Here is a 21045-nt window from a genome sequence, read left to right on the forward strand (position 1 = left end):
TAATCTCCCTATGTAGGGATGCTTTACTCTGGGCTTTCAAAGGTGATGCTTAAACCCTGGGTGTAGTTGGTTACAGGACCAGGTGGCCTCACCAGGTGCCATGATCTCTTTCCTTAGTGTAGAACATGTCAAAGGAAAGAAGAGGGAAAGAAGAGAGAAGCGGTCTTAGGTCTTTTGGAAATAAATAGCAATATTTAATAACAAAGGTCAGGTTTTCAAAATTGCTCCAAAATCACTGGATTTTTTTCTTGTTTGCTAGTTTTTAAAAAATTAAAGTATAGACGACTTACAGTGTTGAAATATTTTTAAATGTCCTTGCTGACTTGGTGGTAATGACCAAAATATTCCAGTTCATTCCTAAATGAATCAACAGATACTACGATTTTTCAGCCCCACCAGAGAGCCAAATAGCTTGACAATTGGACCCTATCCTTGGTTTCCCAGCAGGCCATTTTCCACGCCCTATTTAGGGTTTTTAATCAAGTTTGATACTCCCAAAGCTGTTGCAGTTGGTATAAAGGGCTTTATGCCCACTTTTAAATTGAAGTGTAGTTGATTTACAGTGTTGCGTTAGTTTCTGCTGTACAGCAAAGTGATTCAGATATATATCAGATACACACATACACACACATTTATTTATTTATTTTTGGCTTTTTTTTTTAGGGCTGCACCTGCAGCATATGGAAGTTCCCAAGATAGGGGTTGAATTGGAACAGCAGCTGCCAGCCTACGCCACAGCCACAGCAACTAGGATTACTTAACTGAGCAAGGCCAGGGATCAGACCTACATCCTCACGGATACTAGCTGGGTGCGTAACCCGCTGAGCCACAGTGGGAACTCCACACACTTTCTTTTTTATATTCTTTTCCATTATAGTTTATTACAGGATATTGAATATAGTTCCCTGTACTATACAGTAGGACTTTTTTGTTTATCCAGCCTACATATAATAGCTTACATCTGCTAACCCCAAACTCCTAATCCATCCTTCCCTACCCCTGGGCAATTGTAAGTCCGTTTCCATGTCTGTGAATCTGTTTCTGTTTTGTAGATAGGTTAATTTGAGTCATATTTTAGATTTCACATGTAAATGATATGGTATTTGTTTTTCTTTTTATGACTTCATTTAGTATGATATTCTCTGGTTGCATCCATGTTGCTGAAAATGCCATTAATTCGTTTTTGGTTTTGTTTTGTTTTGTTTTATGGATGGATTGGGAGTTTGGGGTTAGTAGATGCAAACTATACATTTAGAACAGATAAACAACAAGCTCCTACTGTATAGCATAGGGAACTATATTTAATCTCCTGGAATACACCATGATGGAAAATAATATAAAAAAGAATGTATATATATATGTGTGTATGACTGAGTCACTTTGCTGTACATCAGAAATTGGCACAACATTGTAGATCAATTACACTTTAATTAAAAAAGCAATAAAATAGAATGCAATTTTGGAGGGAAAAAAACCCAACTCTACTGATGATTAAAAATACTGAAACCAGGAGTTCCGACTGTGGCTCGGTGGGTTAAGGACCTGACAGGGTCTCTGTGAGGAGACGGGTTCCATCCCTGGCCTCACTCAGTGGGTTAAGGATCCAGCGTTGCCACAAGTTGCAGTGTAGGTCACAAATGAGGCTCAGATCCAGTGTTGCTGTGGCTGTGGCCTGGGCTGGCAGCTACAGCTCCAATTCAACCACTAGCCCAGGAACTTCCATAGGCCACAGGTGTGGCCATAAAAAGAAAAAAAAATGCTGAAAACATAAAAAAAAGTCTGCAGTTTTTTTCCCTTTTTTTTTTTTTTTTTTTTTTTTGGTCTTTTTGTCTTTATGGAGCTGCACCCGTGGCATATGGAGGTTCCCAGGCTAGGGGTTTAATTGGAGCTGTAGCTGCCGGCCTACGCCACAGCCACAGCAACACTAGATCTGAGCCACGTCTGCGACCTACACTACAGCTTGAGGCAACGCCAGATCCTTAACCCACTGAGCAAGGCCAGGGATGGACCCGGAAACCTCATTGTTCCTAGTCGGATTCGTTTCCGCTGCACCACGATGGGAACTCAAAAAGTCTTCAATTTTAATCATAATTATTTGTATCTATGTGATGGTCCTTTAAACTGCTTAAAACATTCCCTTTTAGCTTTTTCAAACTTTTCCCTTGATCATTTTTTCACAAACCCTTTCCCATAAAGGCAGGCTTTCAGCTGGACCTTGCTGGACCTAGGAAGCACATGCCCACAGGGTTCTCATTAAAGCAGTAAATCCCAGCTCTGAATGGAAAACATCAGACTTCAGTGGAGTGACTTTTTAGAATTGAAAACATTAAGTATTAAAAATGAAAATTAGTTTGTAGAATTACATTTGTAGAGTTGGAGGTGTTAAATACAGGATCACTGGGAATCTGGGGTTAACAGATGCAAACTATTGCCTTTTGAACGGGTAAGCAATGAGATCCTGCTGTGTAGCACTGGGAACTATAGTCACTTACGATAAAGCATGATGCAAGATAATGTGAGAAAAAGAATGTATATATGTATGTGTGAGTGGGCCTCTTTGTTGTACTGTAGAAAACTGACAGAACACTGTAAACCAGCTATACTGGAAAAAGAAATAATTTAAAAAGTAAATACAGAATCAAACCAAGCTGGAATTAAGATGACCTATAAACTTAGGGGAAGAAATGGGGAGGGTAGAGAGGATTTTTGAATATTGAGTTAAAAGCTTGGCCTCTGGGACCTTGGCCATCTGTAGATGTTCTCTGGCAGCCTGAAAAATCTGGACTAAAACCGACACTCCTGATGGAAAGGTCAGAAAGGAAAACTAAACTGCTTTTTTGCCTCTTTAAAACATCTGAAGGATGCTCAGCCAATCGGTTCATTTTTTTTTTCATATTTGATCATAAAATTAATGGACACCACAAATGATGCCTTAAATTTTTAGGCTGTCTATACTAACAAAACTTTGAAAAAGTGTCACATTTGCTTTGTAAGAGTAGGACAAAAATGGTTGACATGGTTCAACCACTCTCAGAAAGCACTTCCTTTGGGCCAGAGGGGCTGGCAGGGTGAGTGCAGAAGTAGAAGCCTGCTCCCACCTGCTCATCACATTGTTAGAGTTCAGGAATTTTGCAAGCATTTGTTAAACTGTTGGCAGCTTGACATCCCCCATGATGGGAGTATTTACGACATTGAAATTGGCAGCAGGTACAAATGAGGGCTTTCTCTACTCCTCGCCAGGAGCGGCCATTCCACCAGCACCCTCCCTGTAGATCCCAGTTCTAGCTTCCTCTCATGAATTTGAACAAAATCACTTAACTTCTATGGACTTCTAGTTCCTCATCTTTGAAAGAAAAAAACCTAAAATTAATCATTACAGTGTTTTCCAACTTTAAAATGCTATGTTTTAAAGTCTCTAATATGGAGTTCCCGTCGTGGCTCAGCAGAAATGAATCTGACTAGGAACCATGAGGTTTCGGGTTCCATCCCTGGCCCTGCTCAGTGGGTTAAGGATCCGGCATTGCCCTGAGCTGTGGTGTAGGTCACAGACACAGCTCAGATCTGGTGTTGCTATGGCTGTGGTATAGGCCAGCAGCTATAGCTCCGATTCGACCCTTAGCCTGGAAACCTCCATATTCTGTGGGTGTGGCCCTAAAAAGCAAGATAAATAAATAAAAAGTCTCTAATATAATTTTGGTGGGAAGAAAAGTATAGTCTTCTATTAAGACTCATTCGTGGATTTGACCTGATGTAAGGATAATTCAAAATGACCTGAAATAGGGTGATTTTTGTCCTTATGGATGTGAGCAATAGTCTCTGAATTTAGCATTTAAAGCAATGTCTCAATAGTGAATGTTTACTTTGGTGTACCTGAAAGGCGGTCTGGCTCTTTCCTTCTGCCCCTTAGCTACCTTCTTCCAACTTGGATCCCACATCAGAGAAAAAAAAAGAAAGAAAATAGAGCCTTCCCAGCATTGCTGTCACACCTGCGTGGGCAGGAAAGTCTTTCTGCTTAGATTTCTCCATGTTTTGGTCTAAACAGTTAGTTGCTTTGAATTTGGAAGAAGAAGCCTTAGAGGCTGAGAGTAGGAGAGAGCAGATGTGGGGCTAAATATCATCCAGTGACTTAATTAGTAGCAGAGCTAACTTTGTTACCTACCCAGGTCCTTGGACCCTTTGATCAATAGTAATTGGAAGAGGCCTGATGAGAAATTCCTGCAAGGCTTTATTGGGACTGGTGTCGCAGTAGGAGGGATCAACAATAAGAAACAGGTGCCCTTGCCTGCTCCTGGGAGGGGCAAGCTGGTTCCTTAAATAGGGTGAGGGGAGGGGTTGGCTCAGGTGGCTCACCTACCCCCTCCCATGGTGCCCTGTGCAGGGATCACATGCGGCATCCTCTTTTGCTTCCAGCATCTCAACATGGCAGCTGTTTTGTGGCCTTTTGTGTTTCATTTATAACTTGCCCCAACTGTGCATGCATGTAGTTATTTGTAGTCACTTATGGTTTCTTTGTCTTCTGCTGCTCAGAGGCACACACTCCCAGTAAAGGGCCCCAGGTCCCAGCTTGTCTGAAGGTCAAGGTGTTAGCAAGTTCAGCCTTGCTGAGGGCCACGATGAATAATTTGCCTGCAAGCAGAGAGCTAGGGTAAAAATCCGGGCTCCAGGCATTCTTTCCCATTCCTTTCTTTGTGGGTTAATGGCTCCACTACGCAGTGTTCATTATTTTCACCTCCGTGTGCTTTACAGATCTGCAACATGCTGAACGCCCCTGCGGATGAATACTTCACATTTCAGGTAACCTCCCTCTGCCAGGGCTCCCCTGGCAGTGCTGCGGGGAGGGGCGGCGCTGACCTCGATCCATTCCCAGAGTCTGCCTTAAGCTCAGGGGTGACCAGAAGGCACCCCCAGAGCTTCTAGTGGGAGAAGGAGGCTGCCCCTTCTCTCTCTCCCACCCCTGATCACTTTGTGCTTAAAACAATGCCTGGCACATCACAGGTGCTCAATAAATGATTTAGCATGAATGATTTAGCTGGAAACATCCCACCACCTGCATTCAGCCCTTCGGTGGTTCCTTGGGCCCTTCCTGGCAGCTTATTGCCACTATGATCAGGAAAAGCAAAACTTCTTGGGGGCTGTCTTGCTGTCAGACCCATGGTTTTATCTTTCTTTTCCCAACTTCCAGAGCTGTGCCTCTCTACCTGTCCCTCCTCCCACCACCTGACCATTGGGGATAAATTGGCGTTTGGCCCAGTAGCCTCTCCTTTTCTGCCTTCTGGCCCTGGCTGTTTTGTGTTCTGTTTTAGCAATCCTTCAACTTGGAGCTCTGCCCCAGTCAGGAGTAGAGACAGCCCTCCCAGTGGGGACCACTAGCCTCTATCTTCCAGTCTCACACAGAGGCCCCTAAAGAGCTCCACCTCTGCCCGCTGGGTGCAGGTGGTCTGTGGGGGTGGGGGAGGGGCACAGCCTCAGCAGCAGAAGGGGACTAGCTCCTCCGTTACAGGGCAGGTTACAGGCTTTCCCTCCTCATTCCTCTGCTCACCCACAAGGAGACATGCAGACGACCACGTGGTGTTTGCTCCTGCTTCTCCCTCTAGCAGCTTAGATCTAATGGAAACCATGCTATCCCCAGCCCTGACCCCTCTTTGGATGGCAGTTCGTGCTTGGAAAGAGTGCACAGGCAGGAAGAGGAACAAGGACTCTAAAGTGTCTGAATCTCAAGCAGTCATTATCTAAACAGGGAGAGCGGGGAGCTGGCCCCAGAGAACTAGGCTGTGCTCTGAGGTTTGAGAGCCTGTGCTTTGTGGGGACTTTGGGCGACTCCCATGGGAGCGGCCACACAAGGGCTCTGACAGCAAAGTAGAGAAGGAGGAACCATCATGGGGTAAACCTCCAGCCCTAGAAATTTCCAGCCCTCCAGGACACATCAAAACAGCACTTCTCAGGTGATAACCATCCCTGGGATGCTGGGCTTGGAAATCCAATCACATTAGCACTAAGCTGCACTTCCCGTGGGTTGAGGACACCAACACAGGCCAGTTTCTGGGCAACACCACTCTCATCTGAGCAGCACCGTTAGTCCTAGCAATCCCCCTCACTCTGCAAACTCTTTTGGAGCTGCACTGTGGTCTAAGACACTCCCACTCATCCCTCCATCCTTCCCTTTGACCTTAGCCCTGCATCTTGAAAGGCTTTCAGCCTCTGTGGCTCCCTCTCCATTTTCTGCACAGGCATTGCCCCTGTGGATCACTCCAAAAAGTAGACTCAGGATAGGGTGCTGTCCTTCCCAAGCCCCCATCCTGTTCCACCTTCCTGTGCTCTCTCTCTGCTCACACTCACCTCCATTCTCAACAGTCCTTCTTGTATCTGAAGTTTAATGGAAAAACTAATGATTCAGAGTGAACTATGGTCAGAACAAGTCTGCTACCTTGGCTAACTTGGCCTGTTGCCTACTGTGCAAGTGCCACACCATGGCTCTCAGACTTGAGAGGGCTTCCGAATTACCCAGGGAGCTTATTTAAGAAGCATGCCCAGAGGTTATGAAAGAAGCTACAAAGAAAAAGATCTGCTGCCCTTGATTCTTGGGCCAAACTTTGAGAAACACTCCTGAACTCCTGTGTCTGCCTCCCTCACTAGACTGTTATCATCCTGAGGTTAGGGGCTGTGATTTGTTCATCTTTGTACCCCCAGCAATTAGCTCAGGTCCTGGAACATCATAGGGGCTTAATTGATGTTTGCTAAATGGAACCACACCACAGAACAAAAGACAATCTTGAAAACAGAAACCACACTAGGTGTCTTAACAGAGAGAATTTAATATAAGGAATTAGCCAAACAGGTGTTGGAGGACAGAAAAAGTGAACAGGGAACACTGAGGTAACTCACAGGTAAGTGCTTCCCATGTCTAGGGCTGGGGGTGGGGGCAAAGAGAAATCAAGATTGTCACAATACAGACACTTGGTTCTAGGACACTTAAATGTACTAGAGCACTTTTATGGCTGTATAGTGCTAGCTATGTTTTGACACAACATAGGAATCATGAATCTAACACCATTGAGTTATTTCTTCAAATTAAAAGTAACCCAAGTGGGAAATAGTGGAGGCTGGCCATAAAGGGGTAGTGTAAGGGAGCCTTGTGGTGATAGATTGGTTCTTTACCTCAGTTCTAAGGGAGGTGGTACATATCTCCACACCTCCACACTCCCACACATGCACAAAAAATACACATAAATCTGGTGAAATCTGAACAAACTCCATGGACTCCAATATGTATTGCTATTTTTTTTTCTTTTTAAAAAACTTTTTAAATACTATTTTTTTGTATTTTCTGTTTTTTTTAATAATTTATTTATATATATATATATTTCTACTGTACAGCGTGGTGACCCAGTTACACATACATGTATACATTCTTTTTTCTCACATTAAGCATTCCGTCATAAATGACTAGACAGAGTTCCCAGTGCTACACAGCAGAATCCCATTGCTAATCCATCCCAAAGGCTACACTCTGCATCTATTTACCCCAAGATCCCAGTCCCTCCCACTCCCTCCCCTTCCCTCTTGGCAACCACAAGTCTATTCTCCAAGTCCATGATTTTCTTTTCTTTGGAAAGTTTCCTTTTTGCCGTATATTAGAGTCCAGATATAAGTGATATCATATATTATTTGTCTTTCTCTTTCTGACTTACTTCACTCAGTTCCATCCATGTTACTGCAAATGGCATTATTTTGTTCTTTTTTATGGCCAAGTAGTATTCCATGGTGTATATATACCACATCTTCCTAATCCATCATCTATCAGTGGACATTTGGGTTGATTCCATGTCTTGGCAATTGGGAATAGTGCTGCAATGAACTTGAAGGTGCATGTGTCTTTTTTAAGTAGAGTTTTGTCTGGGTATATGCCCAAGGAAGATATTCCCTGGTTTTGATTGTGTACTGTAGTGACACAAGATGCTACTGTTGAGAAAAGTGGATAAAAGGGAGGTGAGACTTTTCTGTACATTTATTTTGCAACATCCTGTGAATCTATAATTATTTCAAAACAAAAAGTTAAAAAAAGAAATAACCTCAGTGTCTTTATCCTTTGTAGAAAGGACCTGTAGATGAAACTGGCTGGGTCATTAAAAACGTCTTGTCCCTGCCTATTGTCAACAAGAAAGAAGACATCGTGGGAGTAGCTACATTTTACAACAGGAAGGATGGAAAGCCTTTTGATGAGTATGATGAACACATCACTGAGGTAAGTGCAATTATAAAATAATGGAAGTAGATGAAATTCATGAAATGATAGAAGATACATAATTGTCATTCTAGAATGATGCTTTAGGAGGGCAATTAAGATGTGAGTCACACGTGATTGCATCAGTGTGTTGTTGTGTCATTTCTATTTCCTGACTTCCATAAATAGCAATGTCTTCTGTCAAAGCATGAACTTCTGGTTTAATCAAAATTCTTTCCAACACCAGGAAATTGGGAGAAAATGTTTCTCTCTCCCCACTCCCTTTCAGTTCCTTCTCATTCTTGCTATCACTCCAGCCCTCTCTGATTTCCATGCTTTACACTAGATTTTTTAAGTTCCTCTCCTATAATAAAAGTATTCTTGGTGTGTGGAGCACTTTAAAAAGCAAAGGCTTAGCCAATTGTTTTGCCTTGGGCTGATGAGTAGTACTTGTCTTTCTTAGATTAAAACAAGAAGCTGAATTATTATTAGTGGAAGAGAAATTGATTGATAAGAAAGTGTGCAGACTGGTGCCTCCAAATCCATTTTTCTTTCATTTTAGAGAATCGAATCACATTTTATCCATTTCAGACTCTCACACAATTTCTTGGATGGTCTCTTTTAAATACTGACACCTATGAGAAAATGAATAAGCTAGAAAACAGAAAGGACATCGCTCAGGAAATGCTCATGAACCACACCAAAGCTACTCCTGATGAAATCGAGTCTATTTTGGTAAGTGAGGAATTCAGTCCTGTGAACATTAGATGGTACCTAACCATGGCTTCTGGAATTCACCTAGTTACCTGACAAAAGAGAATAAGTTTAGTCCTGGGCTAAGGAGGGGGACAGAAAGAAGGAAGGGTTGGGGAGAACCCGGGTGGCCCACAGTACACAGAACTTAACTGAACTTCTAGGCTCCTTGGTTGGAATAGCACTTTGTTAAAAATAACTGTGTAGGAGCTGGAGTAGTGAGGTTTGGATTCAAGTGTGTTAGCAAGGAAAAAGATATTTCCAGGAAGGAAAACTTATCAATCAGCTATTGTCATGTGATGCTGCATAACAACCATAAATTCACCAAAAACTCTCAGTGGTATAGGACAATAAGCATCTGAATTCGTACCTTTGTCAGTTGACCAGGATTCAGTTGATCCTGGTTGGGCATGGCTACAAGCTATGAGTTTTAGTTTGCTCTCTGCTTCTCTCATTCTTCTTGACTAGCAGCCACCTGGTGGATGTTCTCATGGTGATGACAAGTGCAAGAGAGTAAGCCCAGTTGTACAAGTTCATTTCAAGTCCTTACTCACATCCCATTCACTGAAATTCTCATTGGCCAAACATGACCCAAGATCAACATCATGGATGATGGAGGAGCAAGGAAATATTTGCTAACGGTCTTCTAATCGCCACCAAATGAAGGGAAAATGTTATATACCCACTATCTCTAGTCCATTTCCCTAGCTTTTGAATGCATGTGGGTGTAGTTCTCCTGGGGTATTTTCGGTTTGGTTTTGGTTTTGCTGGGTGGTTTGAGACTTCAAAGAAATTTGATTTGAGAGTTCCTGTGATGTTGAAGATGAGAATGTCTGGGGAGAACAAAGGGAAATTGCTATAAATTAATAGAAAAAGACATAAGCCACTTATTTTTCTTGCCTTCATGCAGACAACCCATATCTTTCTCCCCCACTCCCCTCAACTCTTTGAGACAGCTACTCTTACATTTTGGGGGAAAAGAGAAATTAATTACATTAATTTTAAAAGACAACCCTACATAATCGAGTGCTACAGATCTTTGTATCCAGAATGCATCTTTATCATGGGACTCATTGAAGCATAGCTTATTTTAACTGATTTTAAGAGTAAAGGAATCAGAAGTTGACTTGATAGGAATTTCACACCTCCTGTGCTTTTACATTTTAGAAATTTAAAGAGAAATTAAATATAGATGTAATTGAAGACTGTGAAGAAAAACAACTTGTCACAATTTTGGTAAGTGTTTTACTTATTTCCTTCATGCCTTTTAAATAAAATACAAAAGGACAAGCATTCTCATTTTCAAGTAAGTGTTGACTTTCCTCTTCCCTGGTACCTTTCAAAGCTCAAAAGGAAAGAGATTTCTTTTAACAAGTGATCTTCTGGTTCCCTGCTTTTCTTCCTCTTTATCAGCTGCAGTGCAATCCACAAAGGTAACTTAGAATCACAGCTAAACTTAATTAAACTATTGTGTAAAGAAATTCAGGCACAAACTCTAGTGATAGCATGGCCAGTTTGTCTTAATAGCTTTGGATTATACCATGACCAATCCAGATGATACAACAGAATTACAGTGTCTCTCAGACCCTTAGAGGCACCGCTATCACCTGCCATCTCTAGCTTCTCTTCTGGAGCCTGGAGGAATTCAGTTCTTTCCTATTGTTGTCATTGGCTAGCACTGTTATCTCCAGTCAAAATAACTTCTCTTCCAGTTATTAATCCTGTATTTTGTTGTGTCTACTGTTAAACCTATCCAAACTCATTTTCCACAGTCTAAACCCACCCAGTAAGTTTTTAATTTCAGAGTTTGTCTTTATCAGTTCTAGAATGTATCTTTTTTTTAAAAGTTCCCACTCCTTGCTGAAACTTTCCATCATTTTATCTACGTTATCTTTCTTTCCATTTGTTTTCTTAAATTTATTGGCCAGAGTGATTTTGTTTTTTTTTTTTTATTTTTAAAGTTTCATTAAAATATAGTTGATTTACAATGTTGTGATAATTTCTGCTCTACAACAAAGTGATTGAGTTACACACATACACATATCCATTCTCTTTCAGATTCTTTTCCAATGTAGGTTATCACAGAATATTGAGTAGAGTTGCCTGTGTGATACAGCAGATCCCCACTGATCATCCATATACAATAGCATGTGTATGCCAATCCCCAAACACCCATCCATCCCTCTCCCCACCCTTTCCCCTTTGATAATCATAATTTTGTTTTCTAAGTCTGTAAATCTGTTTCTGTTCTATAAATAAGTTTGCATCATTTGTACATTTTTTAAAGATTCCACATATAAATGATATTCTATGATTGGCTTTCTCTGTCTGACTTCATTTAGTATGATTATCTCCAGGTCCATCCATGTTGCTGCAAATGGCATTATTTTTTCTTTTTTAATGGCCAAGTAGTATTCTATTGTGTATATATACCACATCTTTTTAATCCATTCATCTGTCGATGGACATTCAGGTTGTTCCCATGTCTTGGCTATTGTGAATAGTACTGCAATGAACATAGGGGTGCGTGCATCTTTTTGAATGAAAGTTTGTCTGGATATATGCCCAGGAGTGGGATTGCTAGATCATATGGTGGTTCTATATTTAGTTTTCTGAGGTACCTCCATACTGTTTTCCATAGTGGTTGTACCAATGTAGATCCCCACAAATAGTGCAGGAGGGTTCCCTTTTCTCGACACCCTCTCCGCATTTATTATTTGTAGACTTTTTGATGACTGACATTCTGTCCAGTGTGAGGTGATAACTCATTGTAGTTTTTTGGTTTTTTATTCTTTTTAGGGCTGCACCCAAAGCATATAGAAATTCCCAAGCTAGGGGTCAAATCAGAAATGCAACTGCTGACCTATGCCACAGGCATACCAAAGCCAGATCCAAGCCATGTCTGGGACCTACACTGCAGCTCATGGCAATGCTCAATCCTTAACTCACTGAGTGGGGCCAGGGATCGAACCCAAATCCTTATTGTAGTTTTGATTTGCATTTCTTTAATAATTAGTGATGTTGAGCATCTTTTCATGTGTTTTTTTTTTGCCATCTATGACCATAGTGATTTTATTTTTATTTTTTAAATATTTTGTTATAGTTGATTTATAATGTTCTCTCAATTTCTGCTGTACAGCAAAGTGACATATATATATATATATATACACACATACATATATTCTTTTTATCATATTATCTTCCATCATGTTCTATCACAAGTGATTGGATAGAGTTCAATGTGATATATAGCAGGACCTCATTGCCTATCCATTCTAAATGTAATAGTTTGCATCAACTAATCCCAAACTTCCAGTCCATCCCACTCCCTCCCCACCCTTGGCAACCACAAGTCTGTCCTCCATGTCCATGAGTTTGTTTCTGTTCTGCAGATAAGTTCATTTGTGCCATATTTTAGATTCCAGATATAAGTGACATCATATGGTATTTGTCTTTCTCTTTCTGACTTACCTTACTTAATATGAGAATCTTCGGTTCAATCCATGTTGCTGCAAATAGCATTATTTTGTTCTTTTTTATGGCTGAGTAGTAATTATATTGTGTATATGTACCACATCTTCTTTTTTTATGATTTTAATTTTTTTCCATTATAGCTGGTTTACAGTGTTCTGTCAATTTTCTACTGTACAGCAAGGTGACCCAGTTACACATACGCATATACATTCCTTTTTCTCACATTATCACATTCCATCATAAGTGACTAGATATAGTTCCCAGTGCTCTACAGCAGGATGTACCACATCTTCTTAATCCATTTATCTGTTGATGGACTTTGAGGTAGTTTCCATGTCTTGGCTATTGTGAATAGTGCTACAATGAACATATGGGTGCATATGTACTTTTGAATGAAAGTTTGTCTGGATATATTCCCAGGAGTGGGATGGCTGGGTCATATGGTAGTTCTATATTTAGTTTTCTGAGATACCTCCATACTGTTTTCCATAGGGGTTGTGCCAATTTACATTCCCACCAATAGTGTAGGAGGGTACCCTTTTCTCCACACCTTCTCCAGTATTTGTTATTTGTAGACTTATTAATGATGGCCATTCTGACAATGAGGTGGAACCTCATTGTAGTTTCGATTTGCATTTCTCTAATAATCAGTGATGTTGAGCATTTTTTCATGTGCCTCCTGGCCTTCTGTATATCTTCTTTGGAGAAATGTCTACTGAGGTCTTCTGCCCATTTTTCAGGGGTTATTTGATTTTTTTGATGTTGTTATATGAGTTGTTTGTGTATTTTGGAGATGAACCCTTGTCGGTTGCATCGTTTGCAACTATTTTCTCCCGTTCTGTAGGTTGTCTTTTCATTTTTTAAAAAAGGTTTCCTTTGCTGTGCAAAGCTTCTAAGTTTGAATAGGTCCCATTGGTTTATTTTTGTTTTTTTTCCATTGCCTTGGGAGACCGACCTAAGAAAGCATTTGTATGGTTGATGTCAAAGAATGTTTTGCCTATGTTCTCTTTTAGGAGTTTTATGGTGTCTTATCTTATGTTTAAGTCTTTTAGCCATTTTGAGTTTATTTTTGTGCATGTGAGGGTATGTTCTAGCTTCATTGATTTACATGCAGCTGTACATGTTTCCCAGCACCACTTGATAAAGAGACCGTTTTTTTCCTCACTTTATATTCTTGCCCCCTTTGTCAAAGATTAATTGACCGTAGGTGTCTGGGTTTATTTCTGGGCTCTCTGTTCTGTTTCATTAGTCCATATGTCTGTTTTTTCACCAGTACCACACTGTCTTGATTACTGTAGCTTTTTGATAATTTTCTTAAGTCTGGGAGAGTTATGCCTCCCACTTTTTTTATCCCCCTACCCCCCACCAGGATTGCTTTGGCCTGGGTCTTTTATGGTTCCTTACAAATTTTTGGATTGTTTGTTCTAGTTCTGTGAAAAACATCATGGGTAATTTGATAAGTATTGCATTAAATCTGTAGATTTCTTTGGGTAGTAAGGCCATTTTAATGATATTAATTCTTCCAATCCAGGAGCATGGAACATCTTTCCTTTTCTTTGAATCCTTTTTAATTTCTTTGATTAATGTTTTATAGTTCTTAGCATGTAAGTTGTTCACCTCCTTTGTCAGGTTTATTTCTATACATGTATATATATTTTTGTCTTTTTTAGGGCCACACCTGCGGCATATGGGGGTTCCCAGGCTAGGGGTCAAATCAGAGCTATAGCAGCTAGCCTACACCAGACCCACAGCAATGCCAGATCCAAGCCACGTCTGCGACCTACACCACAGCTCACAGCAATGCTGGATCCTTAACCCACTGAGTGAGGCCAGGGATCGAACCTGCAACCTCATGGTTCCTTGTCGGATTCATTAATCATTGAGCCACGACAGGAATTCCATTCCTATGTATTTAAATTTTGGAGCCATGATTTTAAAAGGTACTATTTTTTTTTTGTTTTAATATTCCTTATCTAATATTTCATTGTTAGTAAACAGAAATACAACCAGTTTCTGAATGTTAATCTTATATCCTGCTACTTTTCTGAATTCATTAATCAGTTCGAGCAGTTTTTTTGTGTGTAATCCTGAAGGTTTTCTATATATATTATCATGTCATCTGCATGGAGTGACAACTTTACCTCCTCCCAATTTGGATACCTTTTATTTCTTTTGTTTGTCTGATTGCTGAGGCTAGGACTTCCAATACTATGTTGAATAAAAATGGTGTGAGTGGACATCCTTGTCTTATTCGAGATTTTAGTGGGAAGGCTGTCAGTTTTTCTCTCTTGAGTGTTGTATTGGCTGTGGGTTTGTCATATATGGCTGTTATTATGCTAAGATATGTTTCCTCTATCCCTACTTTGGTAAGAGTTTTTATCATGAATGGATGCTGGATTTTGTCAAATGCTTTTTCTGCATCTTTTGAGATGATCAAGTCATTTTTTAGTTTTTTTTTTTGTTTGTTTGTTAATGTGGTCTATGACATTGATTGATTTGCATGTCTTGAACTATGCATGTGAACTTGGGATGAATCCCAATTGGTTGTGGTTTATGATCTTTTTTATGTGTTGTTAGATATGGTTGGCTGAAATTTTGTTGAGAATTTTTGCATCTATAGTCATCAAATATATTGGCCTATAATTTTCTTTTTTGGTAGTATCTTCGTCTGGTTTTGGTATTTGGGTGATAGTGGCTTCATAGAATGTCTTTGGGAATGTTCCTTCATCTTCAACCTTTTGGAAGAGTTTAAGAAGGTTGGGTATAAGTTCTTTGTATATTTTGGTAGAATTTGCCTGTGCAGCCATCTGGTCCCAGACTTTTGTTTGTAGGGAGTGTTTCTTATTACATATTCAAATTTCATTTCTAGTGACCAGTCTATTCCAATCTATTTCTTCTTGATTCAGTTTTGTCAGGCTGTAGTCTTTAGAAAGTTGTTTGTTTCTCTGTTTCTTCTAGGTTGTCAAATTTGTTGGCATATAATTGTTCATAGTATTCTCTCTCTCTCTCTCTCTTTTTTTTTTTTTTTTGTATTTCTGCAGTATATGTTGAGATTTCTCCTTTTTCATTTCTTATTTTGTTTATTTGGATTCTCCCTATCTTCTTGGTGAGTTTGGCCAGAGGTTTGTTATTTTTTTGTTTACCCTTTCAAATAACCAACTCTTGGTTTTATTGATTTTTTTCTATTGTTTTTTGAATCTCTCTTTTATTGATTTCCTCTCTGATCTTTATGATTTCCTTCCCGCTGCTGACTTTTTCTAATTATTTTAGGTGGTAGGTTAAGTTGTTGATCTGAGATTTTTCTTCTTTTTTGAGGAAGGCCTGTATTGCTATGAACTTTTCTCTAAGAACTTGCTTTTGTGGCATCCCATAGATTTTGAGTGGTTTTGTTTTCATTATCATTTGTCTTGAGGTATTTTTAAATTTCTCTTATTCTTCCTCATTGACGCATTGAGCTTTTTTTAGTAGTATGTTGTTTAGTCTCCATGTAGTCAGTTTTTTCTCATTTCTTTTCCTGTGGTTGATTTCTAGTTTCATGCCATTGTGGTCAGGGAAGATGCTTGAAGTAATTTCTATACTCTTAAAATTGTTGAGGTGAGTTTTGTGCCCTGGTATGGGTTCAATGCTTTAGAATGTTCCATGTGCATTTGCAAAGAATGTATATTCTGATTTTGGGGGGTGTAATGTCCTAAAAACATCAATTACGTCTAACTGTTCTATTGTGTCATTTAGGATCTCTGTTGCCTTGATTTTATGTCTAGAGGATCTGTCCTTTGATGTGAGTGGGGTGTTAAAGATCTCCTGCTATTATTGTATTCCCATCAGTTTCTCCTTTTATGTCTGTTAGCACTGTATGTATTTGGGTGCTTCTATATTAGGGGCATATATATTGACAAATATAATATCCTCTTCTTGAATTGCTGCTTTTATCATTAAATAGTGTTTTCTTAGTCTTTCTTTATGGCCTTCATTTTAAAGTCTATTTTGTCTGCTAGGAGTATTGTGACTCCTGCTTTCCTGTCTTTTCCATCCATATGAAATGTCTTTTTCCATCCCCTCACTTTCACTTTATTTGTGTCCTTTGCCCCAAGGTGAGACTCTTGTAGGCAACATATTGTAGGCTCTTGTTTTTTTAATCCAGTCTGCCACTCTATATCTTTTGATTGGAGCATTCAGTCCATTGATATTTAAGGTAATCATTGATAAATACGTATTTATTGCCATTTTTAACCTTGTTTTCCAGTTAATTCTGTGTTTCTCCTTGTGTGTGTGTGTGTGTGTGTGGTTTTTTTGGTTGGATTATTTCCTTTTATTTTATGCTTGTGTCCTCTCCTTTTTAGGTTTTGTGAGTGTACTGTTTGGTTTTGATTTGCGGTTGCTCTGTTTTTCAAGTATATTAACCCCTTCCTACATCTGCTTGCTTTAGCCTGATAGTCGTATAGGCTCAAACACATTCTTAAAAAAAAGTTTAGCTTTTAGTTACTTTGCTTCCCCACATTTTATGATTTTGACATCCTTTTTTGTACGTCTTTGTTTATCCTTTTGTTGTTCCTTGTGTCTATCATTGCTTTTACAAGTAGGTGTTTTTTTTTTCCCTTTTAGATCTGTATACTGGCTTATTTAAACGGTTACTTTCCAATTGTGATTTCTTCCACCTATATTTTCTTACTTCTTTGATATTTAGAGAAGCCCTTTCAGTATTTCTCTTAGAATGGGCTTAGTGTTGCTGTATTCTTTTAATTTTTGTTTGTTAGAGAAATTCTTTATCTCTCCTTCTGTTTTAAATGATAATATTGCTGGGTAGAGTATTCTAGAATACAAACTTTTCCCTTTTAGAACTTTGAATATATCTTGCCACTCTCATCTGGCCTGTAGAGTTTCTATAGAGAAATCGTCTGATAGCTTTATGGGGATTTTTCTTATAATTAACTCTTTGTTTTTCTCTTACTGCCTTTAGAATCTTCTCCTTTTTTTCAACTTTTGCCATTTTTATTATAATATGTTTTGGTGTGGGTCTCTTTGGGTTCAATTTGTTTGGGACCCTCTGTGCTTCCTGTATCTTGATATCTGTTTCCATTATATTTGGAAAGTTTCTAGCCATAATTTCTTTTTTTCTTTTTCTTTTTTTGTCTTTTGTCTTTTCAAGGCTGCACCCACGGCATATGGAGCTTCCCAGGCTAGGGGTCTAATTGGAGCTATAGCTGCCAGCCTACACCACAGCCACAGCAACACAGGATCCAAGCCGCATCTGTGACCTACACCACAGTTCATGGCAATACCGGATCCTTAACCCACTGAGAGAGGCCAGGGATCAAACATGCAACCTTATAGTTCCTAGTCAGATTCGTTTCTGCTGCACTGTGACAAGAACTCCCATAATTTCTTCAAATATATTTTCAATCCCCTTTTTATTCTCCTTCTGGTATCCCTATTATGTGTAGATTGGCCCACTTTATATTGTCTCATAATTCTCTAGTATTGCTTTCATGTTTTTTCATTTGGTGTTTTGTCTGCTGTCCTGATTTGATGATTTCCATTGTTTTGTCTTCCAAGTCACTTATTTGTGCCTCTGCATTATTCATTCTGCTCTTCAAAGCCTTTAACTCAGCCTGTGTCACTGCCAATGAATTTTCTAATTTTTCTTGGCTCCTCCTTATATTTTCTAGTTCTCTTCTAAAGTAATCTTCATTACTGTTCATATCTGCTCTTAATTTCTTCATATCCTCTCTTAATTCCTTTAGAATTTTCACTATGTCCTTTTCGAACTTGGTGTCTGTTAGACTGCCGAGGTTTGCTCCTTCAGGGGAATTGTCTTGTTCTTTTAATTGGGAATGGTTCCTGAGCTTCTTCATTTTGCTTATATTTTTCTTATTCTGTGAGTTTAGAGAAAAGAGCTACTGTAGTCTTGGCTATTTATATGTGAGAACTCCCTGGGTACTTTTTTTTTCTTTTTCTTTTCTTTTCTTTTCTTTTCTTTTCTTTTCTTTTCTTTTTCTTTTCTTTTCTTTTCTTTTCTTTTCTTTTCTTTTCTTTTCTTTTCTTTTCTTTTCTTTTCTTTTCTTTTCTTTTCTTTTCTTTTCTTTTCTTTTCTTTTCTTTTCTTTTCTTTTCTTTTCTTTTCTTTTCTTTTCTTTTCTTTTCTTTTCTTTTCTTTTCTTTTCTTTTCTTTTCTTTTCTTTTCTTTTCTTTTCTTTTCTTTTCTTTTCTTTTCTTTTCTTTTCTTTTCTTTTCTTTTCTTTTCTTTTCTTTTCTTTTCTTTTCTTTTCTTTTCTTTTCTTTTCTTTTCTTTTCTTTTCTTTTCTTTTCTTTTCTTTTCTTTCTTTCTTCTTTCTTTCTTTCGTGTGAGGGCCACTTTTGGTTTGGATGCTTACTGTCTCTTTCCTCAGTGTGTGCAGGCTGTTATCTGTTATCCCCTTAATAGAGGGTGTGCTGGTGTACAACGTACACTTGCTTCCAGGAAGATGGAGGCAATGGGCAGGGCCTGTTATCCAGTGCCTGGTTGCTGGGCCCTTGACAGTAGCAGAGATCCACGGGGAGGTGGCACAGGCTGCTCTTGGTTGCAGGGCCCTGGGAAGGGTCAATGACCCTCAGACAGATGTAGGTGGTGCCCAGACCATTTGGCAGTGGCAGAAGCAGGGCGTGTGTGTTCCCAGAGGCATGAGAGCAACAATGTGTGGCTCTCAGTTGCAGCAGCCTCTTTGGTGACCCCTGAGGTGATTGGGGCTGCAGGTAGTGCCTGTTTATGGATCCCTAGTGGTAGTGGTCCATGTCCACCTCTGGAGTCTGAAATGGCTGTGGTGGTTTTCCCCCACCATCCATACCCTACATAAGAGGTGTGTTGCCACCTGAGAGCCTGTTATGTGCAGAGAAAGATATTCCTATGACAGCCATGCCCTCCTCCTCTCACCCTCCCCAACAATGATGCCTTATTTGTCCTGCAGAACCAGGCCACCTCCTGCACTCCCTTGGTTGTGGTGCTCCATCCCCCAGCCTGTGGTACACTGCTCCCTAGCCCCTCACACTGTTTTAGGACTAGGACAGCCCTAATCCTCTCCCTGGAATGGAACTCTAAAGCCTGAATGTTAGTGCTCCGTCCCTACCTGAGTGTCTCAGGCTTTAGTGTCTAGGTTGTACTGATGGTCTGAGTGGCTCTCTCTGCTTTGTCCTCCTTAGTCCAGCTGCTGTGCTTTTCTCTGAGGCTTTTTAGGCTCCTCTGTCTGTTAGGTGGCCTTCCAGAGTGCAGTTGCTTTCCTTTTTCACAGCTCTCTCTCAGGAATGCTGGTCATTTCCTGATTGCTTTTTTTCTCTTCTCTCTCTTTTTTCCCCCTTTTGTTCTACCCAGTTAAAGGATTAAAGGGTTTCTTGCCCTTTTTGGAGGCTTAATGTCCTCTGCCAGCATTCAGTAGATGTTCTGTATGAATCATTCTACATGTAGATTTTTTTTTTTTAATGCGTTTGTGGGAGAAGGTGCCATGTCTTACTCCTTTGCCATCTTAATCCCCTCTCCTCACCATAGTGATTTTAAAATCTTCATCTCAATACCTGAATCACTTATATATCTGGTTATACTGTCTATTTTTACTCCTGGATTTCAGGAATTTAATCATTTTAAAGCACACGTCATAATTTTTAAATTGAAAACCAGAAATTATGGATAAAACCTTGCAGGCACTTTGGGTGGTATTATCCTTCTGTTTAGAAGTTTAGATTTTCTTTTGGCAGGTAAATAGAGTTGGTTTTAGATTTCATTGGGCATGGTCTATTTCAGTTTGGTTCTTACTACTAGGGTGAAGCCTTTATTTCTAGTGTAGTCCTTCTGGGATGCCAACTGAAAATCTGAAATATTTATCAAGGGCCCTAAACCTTGAATTCAGAGGTTTGAATACAGTCTGCTTGAAACTGAAATAATATCACATTTATTTCCCTAACTACCTCACCTGTTTTTCACTGCCCCTTTCTAAACTGTGATGTAAGTGTTCTTTCTAAACTAAGATGTACTGAATAACTCATCTTTCCCCTTCCCATCTTTTACAGGCTCTGTCCTCCTGTCCTTGCCCTGGGCTCTACACCTCAGAGCCAGTGGCCTTTGACCTTTTTCACAGGGCTTTGCTCCCATCCTGCACGTTTTCATGCCATCTGAGGCTCTTCCACCTTCTCTTGCTCTCTTTGGCTCCACCTCGGCACTTTGCTCTCACACTTGGCCCAGAAGACGACCTTTTCTTTTACTCATTTGACCTCAAAAAAACTTCTCTTCTTATAAAACAAAACTTTAATTGATAACTATGACATAGTAAGAATTTTCTAGTTCTCTGTTTAGAGGAGGAATGCCCTTACACTGGAGAAACAATGAAATGGTTAAATAACCAATAGCTTTACCAAAAAATAGCCTATTTTGAATGCAGAAGAGGTTCTAAGCTTGTCCCAAATCATTGCTGCATGAAACTTAAAGAAACAAACGTATTTCAGAAGGGTTCTTCCATGTCTTGGCTATTGCAAATAGTGCTGCTATGAACACTGGGGTACATGTATATTTTGAATTAGAGTTTTCATCTTTTCCCTATATAAGGTCAGGAGTGGGATTGCTGGATCAGATGATAG

General features: G+C 39.7%; 1 protein-coding gene across 2 annotated transcripts in view; it reads left to right on the top strand.

The window, feature by feature from the left end:
- Positions 1–21045, top strand: part of PDE6C (phosphodiesterase 6C) — a 70769-nt gene that overhangs the window by 15145 nt on the left and 34579 nt on the right. Inside the window, exons 1-5 of one of the 2 annotated variants that reach the window (XM_084992542.1) lie at positions 4340–4645; positions 4747–4794; positions 8093–8242; positions 8813–8956; positions 10142–10210. In XM_084992542.1, the coding sequence (XP_084848668.1) occupies positions 4756–4794; positions 8093–8242; positions 8813–8956; positions 10142–10210 (402 nt within the window). In that variant the 5' untranslated portion in view covers positions 4340–4645; positions 4747–4755. 2 annotated transcript variants of the gene reach the window in all.

This window comes from Sus scrofa, chromosome 14 (genome assembly GCF_054392235.1).
Source record: "Sus scrofa isolate SSC_HxYL_T2T_F1_AM1 chromosome 14, Sscrofa_HxYL_maternal_Yorkshire_Landrace_v2.0, whole genome shotgun sequence".
NCBI classification, from domain to species: Eukaryota; Metazoa; Chordata; class Mammalia; order Artiodactyla; family Suidae; genus Sus; species Sus scrofa.